The sequence below is a fragment of the Neodiprion lecontei genome, chromosome 5, assembly GCF_021901455.1.
Source record: "Neodiprion lecontei isolate iyNeoLeco1 chromosome 5, iyNeoLeco1.1, whole genome shotgun sequence".
Taxonomy (NCBI): Eukaryota; Metazoa; Arthropoda; class Insecta; order Hymenoptera; family Diprionidae; genus Neodiprion; species Neodiprion lecontei.
In genome coordinates, this window is record NC_060264.1 from 9,209,713 (window position 1) to 9,235,899 (window position 26,187).

Sequence of the window (26,187 nt, forward strand, 5' to 3'; positions counted from 1 at the left end):
AGACTTTTAAGCTTTCTTGGAAATAAAATTTCGAGATGACGTTTGATTTATTTTTCCTTGTAACGAACGTGTGGAATAAAACCTGAAATACTTGACTCGAAAGCAAATCGTTGGAATCGTACTATAGGCACGATCGATGTCAGCAGCATTTCTTGGTACTTTAACGGTTCAAGAATTTCTCAGTCAATAAACATTGCGCGAATGTTTTGCAATGCGTTGCCAATATGATTACATTCATGTAAAACCCAACGGAAGCCACTCGCGGAGAGTTAAACCTTGAAACAAGATGTTTAATGCTTTGAAAAATTAAGTTTGTTACATTCTTCCAACGTTAGTGATGGCGATATTCAGCAAGAATGAAAAAGAGGATTTCAAGTCATGAATTCTCCGCGAAACCAACTCGTGATTAGTTCACCAGCTCCATTGCTCGCAAGGTCAGAACCTCTGTTATTGAACGCGTGTTCGAGCTCATTGCGCAATGCAATTGTCGTGTTTACAGCTGAAAAGGATCAATCAAAATGTGCATTGAAGAGCTCTCAATCGCATTCTACGGACCAGTGCCCTGCTAAAAATTAACTGAGTACTTCAAAGTAAATACTAAAGTATAAGCAATACTATGGATTTTTTTTTTAATCAAAACTGTAAAAATGCATGGCGTTGTTACAAAAAAATTTTGTTACATTTTTTTTCATTTTTATTTTATCAGTTCGCTTAAGTCTAAGGATAAATTAAGTCTGATAAGTATAAAAACCAAGTATCGATGTGGATCAACACATTTACTTTTTTACTCTAATTGATTGAAATCTTCTCTGAAGATATCTGAAACGTATCAGGATTCGTTGCACATCCAGGACAGGTGTGGAGTGTTTCGTGGATAAAAATTTCACAGTCCAAACAAAAGCCTTGCTGGCATTTACCGCACATGTATACCTGAAACAATAAAACCATAGCTTTTGAGTTTCAAGTATCAGAATGAACATCTCCATGAAGTAAAATACGACATTTATATACCTATATAATGAATAATTTTGCCAATCCTACATTTCATAGCGCTCAACACGGATAATTTAGGGGAAAATAGGGGATAATTTATGAAAATAGGTGGTTGTTAGGATTGTAAAATCTTTGCGCAGTTCCAGCGAAAGAAAACATTTGAGATGATGTTATATTTAATTTCGATGTGAACTTAGATATATCCAAATATCAAAGTCCACAGATCTTCAATGCGAAAAAAGCATAACAGCCACATTCGACTTACAAGTCAGAATAAGAATATGCTAGAACATTTTGCTTTTTCAGAAAAGTAAAGATATGACATGAAATCGAAGTATTACTATAGCGATTTCGTAAATGTTATGCCATTTCTGTATTTTTGCTTGAAACCAAAATGTTTTAGCATGTTTTTAATAGAAATTGCATGTCGAACACGGCTCTTATTCTCTTTTTCGTGATTGAAACCTGTGCACTTAGTTAAAAATTTGGACGTAACCAGCTAGTGAAATGCTAATAAAAATTGAAAGAACAGGACAAGCTGCCCAAAATAGGTAGTTTTGAGGGGCAAATGGTGTGCTTAAAAGTACATATAGAGAAAACCTTCAGGCTTAGAGTGCTTACAGGGTACTTTTAGGGAAATAAGAAAACTATTGTGAAACCTGCAATCGATTGTAACTCACCTTCTTGTCTAATTGAGTAAGGACTCTTCTACACCCGTAGCATATGGAAGGAGAACCTTCGTAAGTTACTTCTTTATAGTTTTCAACCGGAAATAAATGGTGATAAGAACGAGCCAAATGTGGAGCTGATACAAGGGTCAGTCCACATGCTCGACATTCGACCGGTAATTCGCAATGTTTACTCAGACATTGTGGACATAAGTATCCAGTCGTCACAAGTTTACTGTCTTCTTCTGAACTTTCAACGTGGCTGAATGAAGGAATAGAAAATAAAAATTGAAACAATCATAATACAGGTACATAATACCGTTGTTTAAATAATAACATAATAAGAATAGTATTAGTAATGATCAAAGAAACTTATTTTGACTGTGGAGTAGTCTTCAAGAATTACAAGAAATACTACTTGCCACATGCACATCGTCATTGGGGTTTCAGTGGTTGAATGCAATGCATGATGAGGGAAACCCATCTTCACCAGAGCCGAGTCTAATCTGGTAGCAGCTGCTGGTGGATCTACATGAATGCTCAATTGTTCTTTGAAATGTTTGTCGTCTAAAACAACTCCGTGATCGCCACCAGTCGCGGTAGCCAAACGTTTACAGATATGCAATTCAGCAGCTAATCCTATTACACTACAGCGCACTCCTTCAGATTTCAAAATCTGTAAGTAGAATTATAAGCTGATTATGAGAACATCACGAGCATTGTTTTTAAAAAATGCCCTACAATATCACGAATTATGATACCATGACGTACTTCAATCGTAGTGTTAATATCCCCTGGGTCACAGGTAGTTAGCGAACCCATCAGCACAAGAATTTCCCTACTTGCATGCGACGGCAGCAATTTCAGGGATTTTAGTGCCAGTTCTAGAGAGTTTTGAATCGATGGTTCACCCGTCAGAGCTGTAAGATGCAAGCCCTTCAATTCCTGAGATAGAAAAAGGTAAGTTTGCTAAGTGTGACAATAAAGTTCAGGAAAAAAGTTGATCGACATTGATATAAACCTAATAAAGAGACTCTGATTTGAATGGACGAAATCCACACACTGTAAAATGCTTTCCATCAGAAAATCTGCACTATTGTGGGAGCTATATGATCGTTAATAATAGAAGAACAAGTGGTTAGAGATTCTTGAAGATTCAAATGATATTTAAGTATAGTGCAATACCTTGATGTGTTTCTTTGGGTTTCCGGCAAGTTCACTCAATTTCTCAGCCCGTTTATTTCTCGTTATTATCAAACCTAGTTGACTTATAGGATTTTGATCAAAGAATTCATCAATGAAATCTTCCAAAAGCTGAAATAAAATTTTTCTTTCAATTAAATAAAATTCCTTGACTTTTCACACTCAAAACTAATTTTCACAAGTATTTTCTGTCTGCAAAGTCCAAAATATATCAACTTGCTGTGGCATACGAAAACTTCAAACTTACGCTACTTAAATTCTCATTATTGTACCAGATGTAAAAAAAGTTTTTTTTTTTTTTCGAAAATGATTTAGAGTTATTGAACAAATTCATCAAGTACAAATTGAATGCTGAAGCTCGACATGACTGATGAAGAAAATGTGGATTGTGCATACTGAGGAGAATGATGTAGATTTTAACTGAATCTTCCCAAACAATAAGACTGCCAGACTACTGTTGGTTTTTCAAGATAGTTACGTTCATGTCAACCTACTTTTATAGAACAACGTAATCTCGTTGGTTTCAAATCCTGATTAGACATAGCTTCGGAACAGTCTAGAACGATGTAAAGATGTCTCATCATTCCCAGCCTTGCACCGCCATGTCTTTCCGACTGACGTTTCCTCTTCGCTCTTTGAATAATGTCTGCCACCGCCCCTTCCAACAAGCCATCGTCGTCTTCCTTGATCGCCTCCCTAAAAAATGATAGATACACAGTACTAATATGCTTGTATGTAAAAAAATTAGCCAATTTACCAAAGAAAAAATGGTTTGATCTTTAAATTGGTTGATTTGGCTGAGAATTTCTGATTAATCAAGCATAATTGTAAATTCAAATCGCTGTTAATATCAAGTTATAATAGACAGTTTTTGGAGGATGAGTGAAACCTGGTAAATTATGCGTAAGCCTAAAATATGTATGTAAATCTTAGGCTAATTATTGTATTGCTCCACATCTGCTCATTATGGAAATTCAGTATTATTAAGATTGTAAATTTTCAATCTCAATCAATTCGAACCTCAGGTGCAGTCTTTTGTAATGTTTGGTAACTGCAAGCACGGTAAATTCATTGAGTAAAAGTCTTAATTTGGTTGCTAAGCAATTACCGACATCTCAATCAAACAATTATCGATAAAAATTAATCAGGGTTCTGAATAGCGTACCATGTTTTCTCATATCCTGTTTCCCACCGATATTCCTTTCCGTCATCCTCGTCAGCCATGGTTTGAATAAATCTAACATGTAAGGTGGTTGATGTAGATTGCAATTAATTTAGTTAATGTAAGAATAATAAGATTTTTATCCATATTCAAATCAATCTTACAGCTCGGATATCGATTACGCATAAGCTTCCTTACTTTCTACACAAATGCTCGCCTCAGCTCAAAAATGAAGAAATGTACACAAGATTTTGTAATCGAATTGACAAATCAAAAAGTATCGTAGACTTGGAGGTAAAAAATCTTTGACGAACTTAGTCCACTGACGTGTATTAATTTCGATAGAAATGATGTGTTGAACCTGATTTGATAAATTTTGATCATGACTTCATCTGCATTTGAAACAATATCAATAAAAGAATTGTCACACCGACTCATGTGTGTTTGATAACCTCAAATTTTATGGCATTTGAGGTTTTGACGAAGATTTCAATTCTCTACCTGTCCTTGATTTATTCTAAATATTAAACAAGATGCTGTGAAAAATAAGTAAGCATTAGCGCGCAGGTTGGCGCGAATCAAGTAAATTTCGGAGCTATAAGGTTAATTCGAAGGTTGGAAAAATTTTCGTACTATAACGTAGGAAATGGACGGATCGTAATTTATTTCCCAAATAATAATGTCGTTTTCGTAAATCGGAAGCGATCGAAGCCTTTATTTCACTTTATTTACTCTGTGCATTACACAATAAAAGAACAAATGTGATCAGAGACATTATTAGCAACTTTGGTTAGTAGTAAACAGTAGTAAACGAAGGTTATATTTGTTTATATCGCAAGGCATGCCAATATGGCGGTGAAAAAATTCTTGAAAGATTGTTTTATTCATTTTAGGTGTACTCCCTGGTTTATGGTAAGAAATGGGTGATAATAGTGATAATAACAATAACACATATTAATAACAACAATAATAACGGATAACCGACGCCAGATACGATGCGTTGAACTGGCGCGAAAGTATAGTCAAATACTTAATTTCTCGCAATAGATGTTTATTTTTGAAATGCCGGGACGTGGAGTAAAACAATAACATTTTGGTAATTACATGTATAGACATATCATATCATCCAGCTTGTACATACCTATCGAGATAATTTAAGTACTACGTAATGTGTGCGTATCTTTTGGACAGAGCGATTTTATTGACTAAATATACTGGGATTATTCAGTGGTTGAACCACGAACGATGTGAAAAATAATTCTTAAAAATAAATTTCAACGGCTATTGATTTTCAAAGCGCATACTCGAATATTCCAATCAAGATTCTAGCAAATCGAAATTATCAACTTATGTACTTGGACTACGCACTTGCGGATCCGGCTTCACCAGCGGGAGATTCAAACGAGTTTCTTCGAATGCCGAATAAAATAAGCTCTTGTACATTGAGCGATGAATTTTTTCACGTTATAAACGTCGCGGTAAATACTTTGAGTTGCGTATATGCCTGAAAAAATTCTCCAAATTTCGTAGTCGTGCTTTCAAACAAAGAAGGAATACATTCCCGCCAAAATTATTGTGCCGCCGTGGCGGGTGAGCGATACTAGCGTTTGGCGCCACCGTCGCCAGACGCGATCGCTGTTTTTGTCCTGAGGATTGACGGGAATTTTCTATAATATCGTAGCTTCAACATACGATTATTATACGCCGGATCGTATTTAATTAACGCGCGTAAGTTTTTCTCAAATAAAAAGTCCCCCAATCGACATTTATCATTTATCGGACAAGTGTGTTCGAAAATATATATTTGTCAAGAGGGGAAGTGATTCCCTGATTACCGCGATAGTTTTTATGGTGGAAGAGCCATCTTGACGAGGATCGGCTTGCTCGTGGACGGTGGACGGACTGTAGAAATTCATAGTCGTGTGTTGCTGCAGCGGCGGCAATGGCATCCCGATTAAAATCATCGAATTTAACCTCGGATTACAGATTCTATTAAAACATCGTGCGCTCAAACAACGCCGTTCAATAGGCCCGAAAGACCCACGCTTTACAACCGGGTATTTATTCTCCTCGGCTCTCATATCATAAAAATCCAGCGAAATTTTACGCCACTGGTTGTCGCGTTCATTCGACTCTACCACGCTCCCCAACCTCCTTGACCACTTTTATGCGGGAATGTCGGATTTCGTTCAAACCCCATTATGCCTTGCACATTTTTCACACTGTTTTGGTTTCATTTTAACCAATTGTGTATCCGAATGCGGCGACGTTCCGTATTTCTTTTCTGAGCACATACACTAGCTGCAAAGTATAAATTTATCAAGATATTATGATTTTCAACAATATATGTTATACACGGACAATTACTTGTTCCCTTGTTCTTATCAAAAATAAAATTTTGCTAGCAGTGTTACAACGACGAGATAAAAATCTTCATCTCTATTTGTTAAACCAAGAATTTATTCTAGAAAATAATCGTCCGCAAGAAGATTCAAAGACACTAGTCGCAAGATGGAGGGAGGTGATGGCCCTGCAGCCATAAACAAAAATCCTGCTGCGATCAAAGGTAACTCTAACTTTCATTTATACACGCATAAACATAATAGACCAGGCAGCACGGTGGTACATCATTTTCAAGAACCTGGTGCTCCGGTATTCTATAACGTACAAGGCTCGCAGCAATTCACTTTCCGCTCTTCTTGAGGCAACTCACTATTCTTGAGGCAACTCGCTATTCTTGATGCAACCAGGTAGGCTCACTTTAAAGCAATTCGAGTAAAGTTCAGTTGTTTCTACAATATCAATGAGACTGGGTTTCTAATTACTTTTTTCTGAGGTTTAATTCCATTTCAATCCCAATAAGTTTATCAGATTCAAGTTCGTAATGGTATTGTAATCATGAATTTTTCAAAAATTTGTTATTTTGCAACTTTGGGATAACGCGAAATTAAGTAAACCGTAACACAGCATCAAATATCTCAAATTTTGTAAATTGAACTTCTCCAGTTATTCTGACGATACAAAATAGTAGTTCTGGTTTCAACATCTCGTTGTATGTTAAAGTTACTAATTTCAGCCACATATAAGTTTAGCAATTTTCAGTTCAGTTTCGGATAACTGATTATTGATAAATATCTCCATTCTTTTAATTGTTTTGATGCTTGTGGCTGATAGGGTCAGTTTTTACTCGAATACATTTAATCGAAAAGGCTTCCCAAAAACTTGATATTTGGGATGTCTTATCACAATCACAATAGTAAGACTAAAAAAAAATTTTATAATTTTCCAACACCCCAATATTTCCAGGAATACACAACAAACTTGACGAGTCTAATGTAATATATAGGATCAATTTTAAAAGTCCATGAAAAAATTCACCAAATATACCCGACTTACAATTAGCTAATAACAATAATTCCGTTGATTCACAAAGTCATCTTGTTTGACAGCTTGGTGATGTTTAGTGCAGCATTCACTCGATGTGAAAGTTGTAAATTGAAACTAAGAATAGTGGTTTCAGGACTCATGCACTAAAAGTAATAGTCGATATTTTTTATTTGAAAGAATATGCAATAAATTTTACGAGTTACTTTGTCAAATCGAAGTCAGATACTTCACTTTTCTCAGATACGTTATCTATCACAAGACCTGTTTATACAATCAAAATTCATTATTCAAAAGATATAAATTGTATCGAATTTTCTACAGCTGTGCTATATTTCCTTTAACCAATTTATCAATTTCAATCGATGTTGAATACACTGTAATGGTATTTGGTACTGTAATTTTGGTTCAAAACTGAGTATGCGCCTTTGTAGATTTAACCACAAGATTTTTCTAATGCTGTCAAAACATGGTTTTCGCAATTTTATATATGGAAAAATATAATACTTTCTACTATAAAATTTTTATATTTCAATGGTTAAAATTTATACCTGAAATTGAATTGTCAATAAGATCCTTGTGTTTATACCTCGTTTGAATCTTTTCTACAATGTATACTTGACTGAGATTTATATCCCTGATCAATCGTTACCCACATTCCTATGTCAAACAGTTTCATTTAGGCTATATACCTGGTTTTCCAGTGTAGAGATGATCTACATTTACTTATAGCATAAACATTTCATCAATCAAATCGTCACTACTTACATACTACATTTCGATAAATACTCCTTTTTTTCCCTTGTAAAGATTAAGGTGACCCTTATTCAGGCCTTGGACGAATTTCCTATCAGTTGCCCCTTTCAAATCACTTCCAAATAATTTAAAAACAGTACCTTAACTTTTTTAGACTTTTATCTCAACTCTAACTCCTGCCTGTGAGAGTGAGATGAAAATCTAAAGAAAATAGCATGTTGTTTTTAAACTATTTGGAGCCGATTTGGGAGATGACGTATAATAAATTCGACTAATCCCTAAATACGGACCACCTTAGTAAAGATTCCATTTAAGACGATAGAAAGAAACATAGATTCATCTTCCACTGTAATTTTTCAGACTTTGTACCAATATTTTGGTATTTTACTGGTTCCATTTCCTTCATCATCATAGTGTACGGAATATAAATCCTATACCCAATATTTTTTCTTTCAAAAACTCGTAAAGCCTAGACATTGTAAAGTATTTGACTTAATCGATTGCCATTTTATTCAGTGGCGCAAGAGGAAATGGGAAAGCTCGACGTACTAGTCTGCGGTCAATGTCATTCTGTGTTTCACTTTATCGAAGAATTCCAGGAGCATCGCACTACCGAAGGGGCATGCTCCAAAGTGTCACATTTTCGTGAAAATAGTAACGTTAGTATTCAAGTCTATCAAAACAATATACCTGTTAATAACTTCGCTATTAAATAAACTGTATATTATTGAATCCTAATTTTTAGAATAAAAAAAAAAACGAAAATGATAAACTTTACAGAATGAACAAAAGGCACAAGTATGGGCATTCCTCCTTTGGAAGGATTCACAAATACAGCAGGAAGGCACCGACAGGGATGCGGCCAATTCTTGGAAATTGTATCAGAAATGGTGTAAAATGGATACTCACATTAGAGATTCTTGGATCGCAGCTGGAAAAACTATCCAAACATTTACGAAAATCAGCAATGCTAAAATGCAAGAAGTATCCGTGCGTCAACAGACTACTGTTAATCCTGAAGGTAATTATAACGATTTACAATATAAACATATATGTCTTTATTTCATTTATGCGAATCATCTTAAAACTTTAATCTTTTGAGTATATCTTGGAAAAAAATTCCCCAATAATATTGTTGCATAGTGAGGGTGATAATATTGAAATGAATTTGTACAATCAGGAGTAAAGCGAATGATAGTTCGCAAAGTAATTCGGAATGGGCAACCTGACGAAGTGGCAGAGTCTAAGAAGGAAGTTGCCAAACCAGTTGAGACAAAAACTTTGGTGAAGGTTTCTGAACAGATTGTGGGTGAGCAAGAGAAGAAAGAGGTACCGCAGTTAAAGCCTCCAATGAAGCGTAAGGTAAGAGAGAAATACGGAGTGAATGAGATGAATTTATAATTCGAGGATTGAAATAGTTCTGACCCTCCTGGAGAAAGTTGACTGAACTGAACTGTGACACGATTATTTATGACCTACACATTATAGATGAAACCTGCTAAGCTGCCTGGTGAAGAGGATGGCGATTCAAGCGATGAAGAATATGTCGTTGAAAGAATTTTGGCCAAACGATTTAATCCAAAGAAAAAATGCTTCGAATATTTGCTGAAATGGGAAGGATTTCCACAGTAAGTTGTTACTAAAATGTGACATGTGGAGATTTATCAAGTTTTTGTACTACTAAATTATCTACTTTATTGCTCTATGAATTGTCAGATTTAATTGACTTATTTTCATTTTATACGAAGGTATTCAATTGTTTATACAGTCAATCGTTTCAAAATTGTTGTAGTGAGCAAACCACGTGGGAACCAGCGGAGAATATGGAAGCATGTAAACATCTTCTTGATGAGTTTGAGCGAAGTCTCGCCAAGCAGAAAGAACTCAAAGCAGCACAGCAGCAAGCGGCTGCGCTAAAGTCAGCCGCAGCTCGACCTTCCCTGCCTGCACAAAAACCAACTCCTAAGCCTGAATCTGGCAAACCTGGGCCGAGTAGTGCTGCTCAAGCAACGTAAGTGTCTGTGTTTACGACAGTTCTATTCTGCTCATTGAAACTGACCATCAGAAGGTCATGTAATATGGTGTCAACAAAGTTCACAGCCTGTTATTTGATTTGTAGGAGACCTATGCGATCTAGTAAGTCCAAGGCTATGAACCAAGTCAGACAGTGGTGCGGTTCGATGAAAGATGAAGAGAGCGAACGTGAGTCACAATTGTTAGCCGAATACCTTCAGTCATGTATACATATTACGTGTAAAATTTGACGAGAATGTTTTTACAGTGCTAGGAAAGAGGCGCAATACATTTTCGGATAGCGATTCAGAAGAAGCTAGCAGCGTTAATGCAAAACGAATGAAAACTGATACCGGTAGTGACGATGATTGGTCAGGAGACTCTGAAGATGAATCGATGGGCCGTAGTGACGTTATACAGCGAGCGTTCAATCGAGCAACTGCACAATCAAATGGATCAAATCGTGCAGTTGTCTCAGGAACTGATCTTGCAACTTCTTTAGGCCTACAGTCACCAGAGGCACCAAAATCTGGCCAAACTCCAGTCCTAGTAGCCAGTGCTAAAGGCGTCGTTAAAGTTGACCCGAAACAAATGCCAAACCTAACGTCTGGAGTCTATGTAATGTCAAGGAAAGATGGTATAATAAAACTGGATTCATCACCAAGTGGTAAGCTTGGCGTTAAAGGATCCCCGACTACACAAGGTGTCCTAATGGTACAAAATCGCGACGCTTCTGGCGTGGTCCGTAAACAAGTTCTTTCTGCTGGACAACCTACTTCCACTATAACGCCAGTGAAAGTTGTCTCAAAGCCCGATGGTAGCCAAGTCGTAACTCAAATGAAGATAGTATCTAAAGGATCTTCTCCAAAGGCCGTAAATACAATGGTACAGAAACAAGAGCCTATCAAGATTCAACCAAAGCCTGAGGTCAACCAACTACAACAAATCCATGTTGTTACCGCTGTGCCAAACCTACCAACAATGGGATTGCAGCCCAGAATGAGTGCTGGAATACGAGGCAACCTAGGAACCGCACAGCGTGGCGTTAATCGCCCATTGCTAGCCAGAACACCACTTCGAGGTACGACACCTACTAGTATATTGGGATCTACACTTCGTACTCCAGTCAGAGCTCCAGCACCCAAGCAATTACAGGGACAGCAAAGTAGACAAATCCTTCAGAAGCGTCCCTCCACTGGAGCCGTGCAAAGCCCTACATCCGCAAGTAGTCCTAGTCCTGGTATGACGCAAGTAAAGCCGAAGTACACTGTACTTAGCGCCCAACCAAAACAGATGCAGAAAACTGTAGGCAGTCCTCAAGCTAAACAAGGACCAAGGCCTCAGCTTGCTAAACAACAGTCGCTGCTTTCACCTCAGCAAAAATTATTGATGGCTAAGAAGAAAGCACAGGAAGCAGCTGGAGTGCACAAACCTGTTCGTGGTCTCTTGGCCGGTGCCCGCGGAACTCCAGGACGTGGAAGAGGCAAAACTGGTGAAGCAGCGTCCGTAACGCCTGGTGCCAACAAACCGAAAGAAAGTAAGCTCGCCGACGGGGATGGTTTGCATATGGAATTTCACGAAGTTGGTTCTGAAGAGAGTAGCAGTGACGGTGAGCCCGAACCTTCTCTTGATTCAGGGCCAATTCCTCCCATTGAACCCGATAGCCCGCCCCGTCCCTTCACACTCTGTCCTCTGACAGGTCGCATCGTGGGTCCGGATGGAGAGCCGGTGGAACAGCCTGCCGAACAAACACCTGAGCCTACCCCAGCTGCAACTCCGCAAACTACAAGTGGTACCGTTGCTGTCGCTGCTGTTGCTACTAGTGATGCGGTTGTTACAACCAACACAACCACCACCACAACTGCTGTTGTTGCAGACGCTAAAAGCGACATAGTCGATACGACTACTACAACAACAACCACAACTACAGCAAGTGCTGAACTGGTTTTACCGTCGCTAGATTCTCTTACCGAAGGAACTGGCATTATGAGGGTAGAGATGAGCCCAGGTGGAACGACGGGCACTATTGTCCAGACTAGCGAAGCAACGCAAATTAACTTATCGGACGTAGCTGTTGCTGCAACTGCTGCTCCAGACCTTCCTTGTCTGGATGACAGTGCTCCGCCCGCTGTAACGGCAATGACTACCTCTGCGTCAACTTCGCTGACAGAATCAACGTCAGTAACCGAAATTCCGGCTGTTACGTCTTTGACTACAACTCCAACTACCACAGTTGCTGTAATTTCTACGATGGCTATAACTTCACCTGCAGCTACAGTGTCGACTTCTGTTACTGCTTCTCCGGTTTCGACTGATGAAAAGACTGACACCAAAGTTGACGATGATAAAAAGGTCGCTGAGGATACCTCTGGTTTGGTAACTATAACCAGTGAAGATGGTGTGGTTTATCAAGTGACTAGTCAAGGTGAAGACGGTCAAACCTTACTGGTTACGCAAGGTGCTGATGGCGAACAGCAGTGTGTCTATGTCACGACTGAGCAACAAGGTGATGATGGTTCCGTGTTGACATTAGACCACGCAGTGGCTGAGGCTGTTGCCCAACTAATGCCGGATCAAGTGAATCTCACCCCTCAGTTCTACGTCAAAGAAGGAGATGCTGAATCCTCTGATAGTCAAATGGTAATGTCTATTATGGATAATAATGGCACAGCTGTTCCAGCAGGGCAGGAAGATGCTGATGGGCAAGCTCAGGTTGTTGCGCAAGTTGTACAAGCTGATGAACCTACACCAGGTAATTATTTCTAGGTGTCACAAGACGTTTTACATGTTGTAAAAACATATTCGGGTGTTTATCTTTTACTTCAAGATCTTACTACTCATTAAATATGCATGGTATTACAATAATTATTTGCAAACACATACCTTATGTACAGTACAACAAGAATAGTAATGTTCAAATGAAAATGTACAGTCTTTATAATAAGTAAGATTCAAAACGCTTGACAGATGCACCCAGCAATGACAGAAGCTTTTTTGGATTTTCATATTCTACCTATGAATACTTATGATTTTTAAGAAACAGTTTTCTGAAAGTTTATCATTACTTACAGTCAAGTGTGAAACGATTAAAATATGTTGTGGTTCACAGGTGGCACTCGCCGAGTGGTACTATTATTGCCGGATGGACATTTAATGATGACTGAAGTAGATGAAGAGCAGTATGCAGCTTTAGAACTGGACAAGTGAATGGAATTTCGTACATTGACATAAGTGAAGAGTTGAAGAATTTTAAACCCAGTACAGTGTTATGCCTTGGAATCTGTGTTAACAAAAGGGTAACATGCAAGGGTTGTACATATGTAGAAATACGTTCACTTCGTATGGTAAAAATATGATAGACATTTCGGTTGACCAGACAGGTATAATAATGATTGTGTGGTTGGAGTTTTGTAAAAACAAGTATCAAATAAGACAATCTAGGCTTATAGATTTAATTGATATTATGTTTTAGAAGTTCATGTCTCAATGTGTAACGGTACTTGCTCACTCTTGAGTTTCTATGTCTTTTATGTATAAACATACAGCCGCATCTGCCGTCGAGCAAATAACATTTTAAAATTAATATTATTATTATCGCTATATCCATAGATTTGCGAAGCATTGTATTTTTAGATTAGTAAAGTATACACTAGGATTTTATATTAATCATATTGAACATCGTTTGAAAATTATTTTCCTAGATGGATAATTAATTTGAGTATATTTAGTAAACATGTAAATAACGCAGCAGCACATTCAGTTGTATATTTTGTACTGGATGAAAACCGGTACAAAAAATGTGGTGTAGTGACATCAAAATGGTATGAAACCAATTTTCAACTGTACCTATGTACTAGTCCCGTACGCCTAAACTTGATTTAACTGAGAACATGTAATATTTTAGACTTTCCTTTCATTGATATTTTTTTCTTTCCATTTTCATTTTGTGAGCAAGAACATCATTGGTGCACATGTATACAGATTTCCTTTCTTTCTCGTGGCTTTTTCGGCTATTTAATAATCATTTACAACACATATCCTGCTTTACATGGTCAGAAACGCACAGTTAGTTTCCTATTCGAAATGTTCTTGACAACAGAATCGAACAGCTTACCCATTTTACTTAACCGGAAAAATTTCATCTCATTACTTATTCGGTATCCCTTACTTGTCCACCTTGTCCACCTTGTCCACTTCTGTAAATTCTCTGCCGTTACTTGTATACGTTCTCTAACATATTTTGAGCAAATACAAACTGTGTCGAACATATAAGTTACACATATATTAATTTTAAATACTGCTGTATTAATGATAAAGGTTTTTGTCATGTCTATACAAATAGGTGCTTATGCGCAGGTTTGAGGATCGGGCCCATTTTTTAATGTGGTCAACATGATAAAGTTGGAGTTATTGGTATTTTGATATGTGCGCATAAGTCATGGTCACATCCAGTTCTGTCTCATGCAGTTAAATTTGGATTAAGCGTACAGTAACCAGTTTTTCATCTAATTGATTGATTGCAAATATGCGATCAAATATTAATAGTAACTACGGTATTTACGTACATATGTGCGGATTGTGTGGATGCAGGAAGGTTGCAAGTTTCCATGAAATGTAAGATCCTAGTATTTTACTTACATGACTTCTGTACATAATATTATCATAATACATCTTTATATAGCAATTGTTTTTTTTTTTGAAATAAACAATATCTACAAAATTAATACGATATCCCTGATGTTTTCAACTTTTTTAAGTATCTAATTACGTAATATCGCTCGTGTATCATCTATTATAAAACTAGTTTATTCACTGGTCTAATATACGTTTAACAAAAGAAGACTTCATACAGAATTGATTTGACTAAACAGCTGATGTCATTATGTTTCCGTTTATTCCTCATTGAATCAGAAAGTCATCATCTAGACAATATGGAACCCTTACCTTTGATACCATGTAATGAGAATGATATTATTCCAGAAATGGGATGTCTCGTGCGAGAAATCTTTCAAAATACATTTCAAGTCAATGCTGCAACTTGGCAAATGTCAATGAACCTCTCAAAGTCATGCCGACAAAATTCAGAGATGAAAGAAATGGCTGAGCAAATACAGACGGTAAACGGAAAACGTTTAACTCGTTTTGAAATGAAAAATACTCTATTTTAAATACATTTTTCTGAGGACAGTTAAAATATTGTTTCCTTTATCTTTTCTTGCCTTCATTTTATAAATAGGAAATGGTTCGTCATAAAAGGATTCACGATGACATAGAGTATGCTGAAATGCAGATAATGAAATCTCAAGGATATCAGCTGTGCAGAGATGAGAGGATTATGTCAAACGACAGAGCCATGGAAATAATACGCTTGAAACGTCATCCACTGTACATTGATTTACATCCAGATATTGTAAAAAAATATCCTCTTCTGCAATCAGATGACCTCTTACCTGCAACTCACGAGTGTTGTACAGGTTTATTGTAATTTTCACAATATTGTACAATTCTATGTCCAAAGTATATGACGATGAATTGAACAAACCTTGATTTGCAAGGATTTTTATAAGTAAGACGAACCAGTACGATAACTAAGATTCAACTTATTCAGTATATTCTTGGCCTCTTTATATGCTTCTTCGATGTGGTCTACATATTTAGATTTCTTTATGTTGGTTGATTATAGATTTTCGACTGCATGAGACAGATAGAATCCGTATGAAAAAAAGATTGTACAACAGCAGAGACTCATTATTAGATGAAAAATTATTGCCAACAATCGTGTCTCAAGTTAGCAGATTTGATACTGAGTTTGAGCAAAAATCAAGGTATTTGTTGACTAAAGAATTTATGTTTAATTTCATTACATATGTGGTTGAACGGATGCAAAAAATATAAAGCAATCCGAATTCAAGTCTGATTATCGAGTTAAAAATATAGTTACATAGTGATTGTACTCATTTGTCTAAGAACGATTGTCAGAAATGTGAGAACTCGAGAAAGATCGACAACCACAAGGATGGCTGTTCGTAAAAGAAGTATAATCAGATCAGAATACACCAAAAGAGTTTTGATTGCGGAACCAGAAGAACTACTTTTTCACAATTTTCAGTACAATAAACTGTATAAGGTGTGCATTCATAAAAGTAATGGCAGAGTTAATCTAAGGAATAAAATTGTATATGTATTGTTTTAGAAGATTGTGCTGCTAAAAAATGTCGGCAATTCTACGGCCATGTATAAAATTGAAAGAAGATTACCAAATTCAAAATTTACTGTTCTCCTCAACACAGCAGCTATGAAAACGCAAAAAATTGCACCTGGCATGCACATTAAGTTAACGGTTCTATTTCGATGTGATGTTATCGAAGATCCAGAAGAATCTCTGATAATAAACGTATATCCAGGAAAAACAGTATGCATAAAAATGCATGGGTATCGAGATCCGCCTCTGCTGAGAGGTATTCTTTCTGAATTTCACATGTCACCAAAAAAAAGTAGGCTTGCCCTCAACCTTAACTATGTAACTAATCTGAATATATACTTTCCAAAAGTTGTGAAAACTTTGTATGAATCTTCGTCATGTTCTCAATCCATCGCCACGGATATAGAACAAAATAGGTCATCTTTCTTAAGTATTACCGAAGAAGAGAAGCTCAAAATACCCAGGGAACAGGTCCTATAACTTTGGTCGTTTCAGTTAGAAATTTACGTTTCCGTGACTCAATAGAAACCATTGTTACAATTTAGTTCACTGGAACTTGTGCAAATATTGGAAAATATGACAACGGCAAACTTGTTAGATGTACCCTGAACTTAGGAGCAAATTTTGAATGTGGAAAGTGCTTTATCGGCGAGCGAACCATTATATCGAGACAATTTGTTAATGATGGTGGTGATGGAAAATTTTTTATCATGAGTGAGATCGATTGGTGTACAATGAATCTTGATGCAAGTTAATTTTAATTGGACTGAATTGTTTTTTTCATTCTTTCTCGCGAGTTTAATTAATAAATTACGTGTTTCAGGATATTATGGATTGTAATATGATTCTTATACCGCCTTTTGCTGTATGGCCAGTATATTTTACACTAAAAACTGGTGAATACGTAGATATTCGTACATATTTTTGTCCTGAGTCATACGGCATGCAAGTAATTAGTACACAATATCATCTATACCGTAATATGGGATTTCGAAACAAGTTAGATGAATTAAATATCAAGTTTGTTTTTCTGGGAACTTCTTAAATTTATGTGATTTACATATAATAATTGTACTTCATAATTTTTTTAGGTCGATAAGTTATATATACTTTGTGACAATCATGCTGTTCATCCGATAGAACTCATGGGAGATGGGGTCTGGTACGACCCCGACTTTATTCGCTTTGGGGATGTACGTCAGTGTACTATTGAGATATTAAAACAAGATTGTAAATAATCTTGAAGAGACAATAACGATTCTAATCACGGAAATACTTTCAGAATATGGAAATATGTTGCTCCCCTGAAGACAACAACGTAACTTCGGTTGATTACCGTCTAAATATGGCTAGCATAGTTTCAGGTGATGTTTTAGAGAAACCTATTTTCCTTATAAATAATAGGTGAGTTGCAATAAAAACGAATCAAATAGTTTATTGTTGAATTATTAAATACCTAATATGATAATAAAAAACTCATAAGCTATCAGCAAAAGGATTTAGAAAAGAGTATCCATGCAATTTCTAATACTAAACTCTGACTTTGGAATATTCTCAAGTGACATGGAAATGTTCTATCGATGGGAAAAGCAGTCAGCAATATGTTCTACATCTGATCCAAAGAACAGCTGGTCACATCTACCAACGGAAAACCTGACTATTCAACCAGTCATGGGTTCTCTGAATGCAAATTCAATAACATTTTTCAAAGTTGTTGTACAGATGAATGATGTGGAGCCTGGTGAATATTGTACTACTTTACGGTAAGAAGGCATGAAGACTCAACAGAAATGATAGTTTCCTCACAAATTTTTAATAATCCAATATTGTATTGGCTTTTTTTTAATGTGAATGGCAGTGATCCTAAATATCTATTTTATAAAACACTCGTATAACTGTGGTTCAGGCTATACATCGAGGATATACCTTTGGCGTCCATACCAAAGAATTGTAATTTCAGAATTACAGAATCTCGTGAAAAGCGCAGGAACTGTTCAATTGTAAGTTGCCAATAATGTTGAAAAGAAACTTACTAATATATGATTAAACATTCAAGACTGTGGACATTTTAGTCGCTGATGTTGAGGTCTGGGCATGCTGTATCCTTCCAGAGGATGGTTTAGATGTTGGTATTGTGCAGAAAATGGATAGTAAAACAAGGTGACTAAAATACTGAACGTCTCTCTGTTGAAAATGACGTTTTTCCCTTGACTATTCACAACGACAAAATTACGTCCCTGTAAAAGTTTTTTGATCACCAAGATTTATATTTCAGATTCTCAGAGGAGGCTGCAGAGGAAATTACGAATATAGATTACTATTCACCCTCAGGTTCAGTGTGTGCGATTCAAAACACTTTTGATGAGTTCGGCACAGCGGCTGACAATGTATTGATTTATGGAACGAATGATGTCAAGTGCGTTGATGATTGCAAAGAAGTAAGAGACATAAAATATTATACCGTAGAATCGTTAATCTTCTCTCCTTGATCATTACTTATGCGTGTTCAATTTCCAATGTTCATTTTAATGGACCTAATCGTCTATAATTTTAAATTTAGTCTGGCATTCTTTGGAATGCATCTCTTAGCATAGCGCAGAATCATGAAATAGATACAGCTGCACCAGCCGTTCCTACACTTGACTTTCATCACCAAATGTCGAATACAGCAATTCTAATCCCTGAAAGGTAGTGTTAATTATATTATGTTGTAATAGGCGGTAGGATATCTTTTTTTAAATTAATAAATGATTGGGCAATACATTATAGTGATTTGAAGGTGTACTAGCGACTAAAAACTGTTGGTGTATGTCCTACTTTTCACAAAAATGATCACTTCAGTTAATGTAACAAAAATAACTTGTCACAGATCATTATATGTTGGTATAAAGCAAACATACTTATTAACGCTACGAAATTTGACCTGTAAACCTGTGTCCTATGCCTGGGGACTACCACCAGAGAAAGATGGGTGTAGGATGGAAGTATATTTCAATCCAAAGGAGGGTTTGATTCCTCCAACTGACACAGCTATGATCGAAGTGATCTGCTTACCGACGAACACTGTGAGATATCTTTCGTACATCTATCGTACAATATTTCTTTTGTTGAATCACTATTTGTACTCTTTTGTCAGGGGGTAATTGAGGATTTGTATATCCCGTGTTTTGTCGGGGGTCGCCAAGATCCCATTATGCTTGGAATTCAATGTACCATTGATGCCTTGTTTGTTACTTTTCTTTTTTTACCGCCACCGAACGCCATCCCATCTCCATGTGTTGATTCAATACGTGTTGAGTGGCACAAGGCTGGTCATACATCTGCACTTAATTTAAACGTAAGTCGCAGTCTTCGACTCTATTACACATCTCATATTAGTTGAATCTCAAAGTGGAACTAGTTAATAATTCGTCAAACATTGCAGTTTATAAATACAAAATTGTACAGTGTAGCCATTGCTTACGCATGTTGCAAAACAGTTAATAGACAATTAAAATCATCGGTTTGTCTAGCTTAGAACTTGAAAATGAATCGACATTCCAAAATTGAAGAGGAACAGGAATTGAAGAACATAAATTTGGATGCTGGACAGGTAATCGCAACTACTGCGGTTGGCCCAGAAAATGTAGATATCGACAATACATCACTAGTCTCGTCTATTGAAAATCCATCTCCACCGAAAAAAAAACTTGATGTAAGATTCATGATTAGAATTTTTTATTAGTTTGGAATTTTAGGCCAGCTAATTATTTGATGACTTCATCAACATTTATAAAACCATCACAATATATTCCAGAAAAATGAGAGTGCTGAAGCACAAAACAAATTTGTTAAAGAAATGAAACTTGAAAATAGCATTACATTAACTGCTGAATCCGAAAACGAGGATTTATGCGAACCGCGAAGCTGGGAAAGCTTGTTGAAAGGCATCGTTTGGACTGTCGACAGACCTGATGAATTTATTTCTCTACGTAAACCACAACCCATAGTCCCTTTTTATAAAACAGTTGTTCCTCCCATTATGCAACCTTTGGCAATAGAATTCACTAACTTGCCTTTACGAACAGGTAAAATATCAGTGTTTAATTTTTCGATTACTCTCTAGTTTTGGGAAATTTCAATACAAAATCAATAGAGCATGAAAGATTATTTCATTCATTTGTGTTGTGAAATGTTTGAACACTGCTTTTAGTAATCCTTGTAATACGTAATTCATTAGTGGAAAAAAGAACATTCGTAATCCGCAATGAAACTCCAGCTGCATCATCATTTTCTCTATCTTCAAAACAATTTGGCCCTACTAAGCATACGAAAGAATTGGAACCAGAGGATGTAATTAATTCTACATATGCCACTGTAATGGGGCATAAATCAAGTAATGTATAATATGTCAGAATATTGGAATATGAGCGTCAAATTTTTTTTTTTTCTACATCATTGAAATTGATGGATGATACGTAACTTTCATTGCAATATTTAATCTTTTAAGCAAACAGTGAAGAGTTAAAAAGTTATTGGCATTACGTTTCATTATAAGGTTCGTCATTATTCATCAATGTAAAACTAAGAAAAACTCTCATCATTTTTTTGTGTATTCAACATCATAAAACCGTTCTACCAAAATCAGGAGACAAAAACTTTCCTAAAACGAACCCATTCTAGTTTAGATGTTTGTATTTATTTTTTGTTATTCTTTACCATCGCTTGACTTGTTGATCAGAAAATTGTAAGATACTTGTTTATCATAACATAATTTTTTACTCCTGGAAAAATCTGAATTTAATAGAGAATTATTGGGACGACATTAAGCCACCAGTCCAAGGCATTGTTTTGGTAATAGAACCTACGGATGGTCCTCTTGCTCCTTACGAAACAGTTCCTGTTGACATTTACGTCTACGCTGACACTTGGGGAGTTTACATTGACGAAATTGTGGTATCTATTGCTGGCTTGCCTGATTATATCTTTGGTGTTTGTATTGAAGTTATTGGATCACCTGTAACATACCCTATCTGTAAAAATGGAATACATGAGACACCTACAGTGAGGTACCAAGTATAAATTATATAATTTATTACACCCTTGTATCTATGTTTAAATCTACGTAATTAATCGCATGGTAAAAATTAATTTTGGACCATAGATTTGGAACTGTAAATTTTGAGACCGAGAAAGTAACACGAAGAATAATAGTTGAAAATACAAGCACTGTAATGCTCGCCATAAATTGGCAGAGTTATGTGATTGACTCTGAGGTGACCAAGGATTCTATACCTTTCAACATCACCTTGCAAATGTTTAGCCCACTTGCAAATGAAATTTCCAACCGAACGTGTACAGACTTGATAAAGACTTCCGATTCGGAGATAGAAAAGTCAGAACAAGATATACTGGATTATGGCAAATGTGATAGTCTCAGAAGTTCGGTGACGGTTGAAAGTAACTTATTTCAATCCCAAGATGAAACTCCTTGGACTCAAACTTCGTATGTATTCAATCTCTTAACTGGACAGCTATTCCAAACGTTTTCTAGTTTTTACTGAAAAGCCATACATAGTAAACAACTTATATTAATCTCTTCCTGGCGCAGATGCTGTTATGAAAGTCTTACATCACGTAATAAGGTTTTCTGTCGGAATACAAACAGTAATTTGGAAATTAGTGTTGGAACAAATAATTGTAACGAGGATTCTGTGGAGTACATTACTGAAACTGAACTAACAACAACCGACTGGAGTGAACAAACTGTTGATAGAGAAACTGATCTAGAAATCGCCATGACACCTTACTATGGAACCCCAGACTATTGTGTGTTCAGAGTAAGGAAAAAATTTTGCTATGTATCATAGATTACTTACGGAAGTTTCAACGGCAATGAATAATTTTTTACTAGGTAACTCCGCCAGAACTAGTTATACCAGTTAAGGGGAAACAGTCTTTACAAATTACTCTGAACATTGGTCAATTTCCAATACAAAATGGTGTGAGTGAAGTTCGTGGCCGTCTTGTGGGGTTCATACGAATTGCACCTATGCACAAGTATTATACGAATCTTGAGTAAATCTCAGCATTGATTACAATATCGGTGTAATATAAATTGATTAAATCAATAGGTACAAAGCCGATTGTTACTCCCGTAATGACGGTGCAATGCTCATACCTACTGAAATAAAGCTGGAAGCTAATATTCTGCAACCAGTGATAACAAACGAAGATTCCTACACTGAAGGAAGTTTCAACATTTTTGAGAATTGAAGTCCCTCAAAGTAAGTTAGTTGTTATGCATTCTCATTATTCACAATGAAATGACAACGCTTGCAAAGTATTGCCAGCAGTATCAAAACATCGTGTGTCCGCAATTGCTCAAAGTGATCAAAATTAGAGCAATTCTTCTAAACATAAATTGTCAACAAAACATCCACTTAACGCAAGCAAACCTTGTATAGCAATTACTCGGCGAAAAAGCAATGACAATTGCAACTAGTGGAATTGACTTTTTGCAGATACCTTGGTTGCCTGGACTTGGTTACCTGGATAGTCAAAAATATTGAAAATTTATTTACTTAGTGCACTAAGAAGTATATCAGTACATAACGTCAGCAGTAGTTTAATTCAAGTTTCTGCAATTGTTTTAACAAAACACGCTATAAAAAATCCTACACTATCACTTTCCACTCCAAATCTACACAGATTTTTTGATTCTTCAGAGGTCAGTCCAGAGATCTCCATTCCTGATGCACCAATGTGTGGTAATCCAAGAGAACACAAATTTTTTCGTACTGATTCTAGTCGCAAGTACGGATATGTTCTCAATGCCCAAGAAACAATACCCTCGTTCTCACCTACTGTTATTGTACAAGTACTGTACACCAAGACTCCACCAAACTTGAGCAGTTGAACGGCCTATCATAGAAATGTTTTTGTTAATAATTGTAACAGATATTCTATTGAACGTTTTAATTCTATTATTCTATTATTCTATTATTTCTATTATTCTATTCAATGTTCTAAATAAACTTCAACCAACCGCAGAGAATAATTTCCTTTGTAAAGGTACATAGGAATTGATTTGTGCAACTGTAATTGGGTTTGTGAGTTGAGGCCTTTGCCCTAGAGCGCTACAAGGAACATCAAGTAGAATTCGATCGAAAGATTCCGCATTGTAAGGAGGCCCGTTGGAAAATATTTTCTCCTTCACTTCACTTACAGCTTTTGTTGAATCGAAACAGAATATTTGAATATTTGTAGCACAGAACTCATTGCATTGAATTCTCATTCGTTCTACTTTGGATTTTATCTTCTCTAAGGCTACGATGGTTCCCTGAAAGAATTAAATAATTGAAACTCTATTTCGATACAGCAATTACAGCGTCATTCTTGCTTGCATATCGTAATTACTACAAATTATGTATTACCGAGCCTTTCATAAGGTCAGAAATGTGAGTAGTTTTATTGCCAGGAGCAGCGCACATGTCAAGAATAATTTCATCCGACAATGGATTGAGAACACGACTGCAAATTATAGATGGTAAGTTCTGCAGTAATGCTGAACCCTTAGAGAGCACGGAGTCGCTCAAACTGGGTAAACGAGACACAACATCTGTCATGAATACCGCAATCCCGCTGTAATATCATTATGGTATACTAAGTGAGTGGTCCCTAACGGTTTCTCTGAATTGGAAGAAAAAAACCGTATAACCATTCTTCTGCGAATTGTACATCAGTGACAAAATTTTATCCATTTTACATCATACCTGGGACTTTTTACAGTTGCGCCAAACAAAGCATTTCTTGTTATTCTCAAGACACCATTACCAAGAAATACTTTGTAGGGACTCACATAGCGTTTGTTGAATCCTTTTTTACAATCTCCAGTCAAATCTGCATAGACACTCACCGTGTCTCCAACTTGTAAGCCTGTTCAAAGGGTTCCACTTCATTTCCTACGGGTGCTTAGTTTATGAACTCACTCACGTTTTGCTTAGTTGTTTTTTTTTTTGGTTCTGAATTCAGGCAGTAATGAAGCTTCTCTTACCTTGCGGAATCCCCATAACACCAGGAGCAAATACATGGGCACCTCTCAGAACTGCTGTACCGCATATCGAATCAACAATAATTTCTTTGGGCAGATATTGGAAATTGAGCTCCATAGTAGTATCACAGCAGCTAACAACGATTAATTCAGGAAAATATCGATTTGTACGGACCTTAAAAGTTGGTCCGATCTGAATAATCAAAGTTGTTCGTTTAAATGAAAACTTGAAAGGATATTGAAGATTGAGTTAGGACGAAACTTATTTGAGTATCAAGATAAATGTTACCTGAGAGAGTTCCTTTGTGATCTCTTTTACAACAGTCTCAGTATCTGCGACTAAATTATTGACTCTGAAAGTTGTGGTTTTTGGAGTACTGCAGAGCCAGGAGCACAAACAATCCAACCTAGCCTGAGGAAATTATTAATTCATCACGATTGCGTGAAAATTTTTGCATGGTAGGAACATACTCATGACTTTCGTGGTTGAGTTAATTTCTTGCATTGAACATATTCGCATAATTTGCACAAGTCGACAAGAGAGTCGATTAAGTCAATTAATCAAACAGTGATGTCAAGGGTGTGTAATTCCACAATTCTCTTTCATTCCACAGTACGGTAATTGCGATAAAATCGGTGGAAGGCGACGTTGAGTAATGATTACCTGAACATCGTTGAAGACCGTATCATCGACATGACCAATTAACCTAAGCATTTCATTTTGCAGTTCGGCACGTATTTCACTGTTATGTTTAAAAGGAGATTTTGGATATAAGTATAAAGGCATCGTGATGATTTGATATGTGTATGTGTAAAATTGTCCTTTCTCCTTAAAAACCTTGGTAAAAACAAATGCATATAGTCTTGATATAGTCGAATCGTTTGCAAACACGTGTGATTCTCCGGAAATGAACCTTTCCTTTGCACAACCGGGAACCCCCCACCAAAGTTTACGTCGCTACACATGGATCTGAACACAATCTGACATTTGTATCTGACGCAAAGATGCTGACACTTGCTTGATGGTGTAATGTATGCAATAAAATGTGGTTTGTCATAGCTCGTTGGAGAACTTTTTAATGATATTTACTCACCGACATGAGTTATTGATTATATTATATTTGTTTTGATGTTAGGTTGAATCTAAAATCGTGTTCTAGTGGGATATATAGAAATCGTTTTGATATTGAATAACTGCATCGGAAATTATTCGTACTTATGGGATATAATATAAAAAGAGGGCTTTACAATTTTAATACGTGTCATTAAGAATAATATTGATCTAGTCGCATCTTTCCGAAAATCGTAAATCTGTAATAAAATCGAGATCGGTTGCATAGGAATAGCGATCAGTGCTTGTACCCGCTATCCGGTCTTTACTGGAAATGATTGATGACTATATCGATCATTAAAAAGCTAAAATGTAACGAATTCGTTGCTATCCCACATCTACAGGCTGGCTGCACCGTTATCGGTCGCGAAGAACTCGCTGACGATAAATAACAAACTCAATATGAGACACAGATATTTGGAGATGACAAAGGAGATATGATACAGCGAAGAAGAGGTATTTGACTCGTAGAAGTATTTCATTTGCCATTCTCATCCCCTGGTTCGCATTGGAGCACGTGTTATTGCAAGGTTCGATTTTCAAAGGATAAATTGTAGGGCTTAGGCCAGTTTCGGCTTTCTTTTGTCGATGATTTCGCGAACACTCGTGTCAGCGCCATCTGCAGGCAAGAATCGGCATTACGGAATAGTTTTCTCACGGCCA

At 36.5% G+C, this 26,187-nt stretch overlaps 6 protein-coding genes and 1 long non-coding RNA gene across 14 annotated transcripts; 5 read left to right on the forward strand and 2 right to left on the reverse strand.

The window, feature by feature from the left end:
* Window positions 1–215: 215 nt before the first annotated feature.
* LOC124294747 lies at window positions 216–867 on the forward strand. The gene is made up of 2 exons (XR_006904679.1): window positions 216–434; window positions 500–867. It is a non-coding gene; the product is annotated as an uncharacterized LOC124294747 (long non-coding RNA).
* LOC107224077 (general transcription factor IIH subunit 2) lies at window positions 657–5,896 on the reverse strand. Of its 3 annotated transcripts, none has more exons than XM_046741646.1 (8): window positions 5,862–5,896; window positions 4,030–4,101; window positions 3,359–3,560; window positions 2,847–2,975; window positions 2,433–2,606; window positions 2,084–2,337; window positions 1,674–1,923; window positions 657–930 (listed from the first exon to the last, which is right to left on the reverse strand). In XM_046741646.1, exons 2-8 carry the CDS (start codon window positions 4,086–4,088, stop codon window positions 790–792), a joined length of 1,209 nt encoding a protein of 402 aa, XP_046597602.1. In that variant the 5' UTR covers window positions 4,089–4,101; window positions 5,862–5,896; the 3' UTR covers window positions 657–789. The 3 variants fall into 3 exon arrangements, with proteins under 3 accessions (XP_046597602.1, XP_046597603.1, XP_015519477.1); XM_046741647.1 differs by lacking the exon at window positions 5,862–5,896 and adding an exon at window positions 5,168–5,275; XM_015663991.2 differs by lacking the exon at window positions 5,862–5,896 and adding an exon at window positions 4,660–4,926.
* LOC107224083 (serine-rich adhesin for platelets) lies at window positions 5,620–14,903 on the forward strand. Of its 5 annotated transcripts, XM_046741641.1 has the most exons (11): window positions 5,761–6,083; window positions 6,495–6,592; window positions 8,683–8,825; window positions 8,947–9,187; window positions 9,347–9,528; window positions 9,655–9,794; window positions 9,956–10,177; window positions 10,286–10,368; window positions 10,448–11,716; window positions 11,879–12,931; window positions 13,289–14,903. In XM_046741641.1, the coding sequence occupies exons 2-11, from the start codon at window positions 6,538–6,540 to the stop codon at window positions 13,384–13,386; spliced, it is 3,486 nt and encodes a 1,161-aa protein (XP_046597597.1). In that variant the 5' UTR covers window positions 5,761–6,083; window positions 6,495–6,537; the 3' UTR covers window positions 13,387–14,903. The 5 variants fall into 5 exon arrangements, with proteins under 5 accessions (XP_046597596.1, XP_046597597.1, XP_046597594.1 ...); XM_046741640.1 differs by lacking the exon at window positions 5,761–6,083 and adding an exon at window positions 5,620–5,754 and having other exon boundaries at window positions 10,448–12,931; XM_046741638.1 differs by having other exon boundaries at window positions 10,448–12,931.
* A 2,517-nt stretch (window positions 14,904–17,420) lies between these two features.
* On the forward strand, window positions 17,421–18,294 carry LOC124294746. The gene is made up of 3 exons (XM_046741649.1): window positions 17,421–17,574; window positions 17,664–17,785; window positions 17,941–18,294. Exons 1-3 carry the CDS (start codon window positions 17,527–17,529, stop codon window positions 18,146–18,148), a joined length of 378 nt encoding a protein of 125 aa, XP_046597605.1. The 5' UTR covers window positions 17,421–17,526; the 3' UTR covers window positions 18,149–18,294.
* A 230-nt stretch (window positions 18,295–18,524) lies between these two features.
* LOC124294697 lies at window positions 18,525–20,127 on the forward strand. Its single transcript, XM_046741240.1, has 7 exons — window positions 18,525–18,541; window positions 18,657–18,819; window positions 18,942–19,069; window positions 19,251–19,446; window positions 19,518–19,718; window positions 19,899–20,075; window positions 20,119–20,127. The coding sequence occupies exons 1-7, from the start codon at window positions 18,525–18,527 to the stop codon at window positions 20,125–20,127; spliced, it is 891 nt and encodes a 296-aa protein (XP_046597196.1).
* A 34-nt stretch (window positions 20,128–20,161) lies between these two features.
* LOC107224073 lies at window positions 20,162–22,967 on the forward strand. Its single transcript, XM_046741643.1, has 8 exons — window positions 20,162–20,448; window positions 20,601–20,756; window positions 21,168–21,429; window positions 21,525–21,866; window positions 21,972–22,200; window positions 22,275–22,420; window positions 22,495–22,647; window positions 22,885–22,967. Exons 1-7 carry the CDS (start codon window positions 20,220–20,222, stop codon window positions 22,634–22,636), a joined length of 1,506 nt encoding a protein of 501 aa, XP_046597599.1. The 5' UTR covers window positions 20,162–20,219; the 3' UTR covers window positions 22,637–22,647; window positions 22,885–22,967.
* On the reverse strand, window positions 22,917–26,137 carry LOC107224079 (tRNA (cytosine(72)-C(5))-methyltransferase NSUN6). Of its 2 annotated transcripts, none has more exons than XM_046741644.1 (7): window positions 25,078–26,137; window positions 24,703–24,825; window positions 24,417–24,588; window positions 24,136–24,298; window positions 23,797–24,004; window positions 23,409–23,702; window positions 22,917–23,284 (listed from the first exon to the last, which is right to left on the reverse strand). In XM_046741644.1, the coding sequence occupies exons 1-7, from the start codon at window positions 25,198–25,200 to the stop codon at window positions 22,994–22,996; spliced, it is 1,374 nt and encodes a 457-aa protein (XP_046597600.1). In that variant the 5' UTR covers window positions 25,201–26,137; the 3' UTR covers window positions 22,917–22,993. The 2 variants fall into 2 exon arrangements, with proteins under 2 accessions (XP_046597600.1, XP_015519478.2); XM_015663992.2 differs by having other exon boundaries at window positions 24,417–24,606; window positions 25,078–26,136.
* Between the last annotated feature and the right edge of the window lie 50 nt (window positions 26,138–26,187).

Bases quoted from the DNA above. Each gene is read 5' to 3' on its own strand.
- LOC107224077 (XM_046741646.1), bottom strand. From the start codon at position 4,088: ATGGCTGACGAGGATGACGGAAAGGAATATCGGTGGGAAACAGGATAT. The intron at 2,976-3,358 runs GTAGGTTGACAT...ATTTTATTTCAG, and splicing joins GATTACGTTGTTCTATAAAA to CTTTTGGAAGATTTCATTGA. The intron at 2,607-2,846 runs GTATTGCACTAT...TTTCTATCTCAG, and splicing joins ACCCAAAGAAACACATCAAG to GAATTGAAGGGCTTGCATCT.
- LOC107224083 (XM_046741640.1), top strand. From the start codon at position 6,538: ATGGAGGGAGGTGATGGCCCTGCAGCCATAAACAAAAATCCTGCTGCG. The intron at 9,529-9,654 runs GTAAGAGAGAAA...TACACATTATAG, and splicing joins AGCCTCCAATGAAGCGTAAG to ATGAAACCTGCTAAGCTGCC. The intron at 12,932-13,288 runs GTAATTATTTCT...TGTGGTTCACAG, and splicing joins AGCTGATGAACCTACACCAG to GTGGCACTCGCCGAGTGGTA.
- LOC124294746 (XM_046741649.1), top strand. From the start codon at position 17,527: ATGGGAGATGGGGTCTGGTACGACCCCGACTTTATTCGCTTTGGGGAT. The intron at 17,575-17,663 runs GTACGTCAGTGT...AAATACTTTCAG, and splicing joins ACTTTATTCGCTTTGGGGAT to AATATGGAAATATGTTGCTC. The intron at 17,786-17,940 runs GTGAGTTGCAAT...AATATTCTCAAG, and splicing joins ATTTTCCTTATAAATAATAG to TGACATGGAAATGTTCTATC.
- LOC124294697 (XM_046741240.1), top strand. The intron at 18,820-18,941 runs GTAAGAGACATA...TTTTAAATTTAG, and splicing joins GCGTTGATGATTGCAAAGAA to TCTGGCATTCTTTGGAATGC. The intron at 19,447-19,517 runs GTGAGATATCTT...CTCTTTTGTCAG, and splicing joins TCTGCTTACCGACGAACACT to GGGGTAATTGAGGATTTGTA.
- LOC107224073 (XM_046741643.1), top strand. From the start codon at position 20,220: ATGAAACTTGAAAATAGCATTACATTAACTGCTGAATCCGAAAACGAG. The intron at 20,449-20,600 runs GTAAAATATCAG...GTAATTCATTAG, and splicing joins TAACTTGCCTTTACGAACAG to TGGAAAAAAGAACATTCGTA. The intron at 20,757-21,167 runs GTAATGTATAAT...TGAATTTAATAG, and splicing joins TGTAATGGGGCATAAATCAA to AGAATTATTGGGACGACATT.
- LOC107224079 (XM_015663992.2), bottom strand. From the start codon at position 25,200: ATGCCTTTATACTTATATCCAAAATCTCCTTTTAAACATAACAGTGAA. The intron at 24,607-24,702 runs GTAACATTTATC...TTGATTATTCAG, and splicing joins TCACAAAGGAACTCTCTCAG to ATCGGACCAACTTTTAAGGT. The intron at 24,005-24,135 runs GTATGATGTAAA...ATGATATTACAG, and splicing joins GCAACTGTAAAAAGTCCCAG to CGGGATTGCGGTATTCATGA.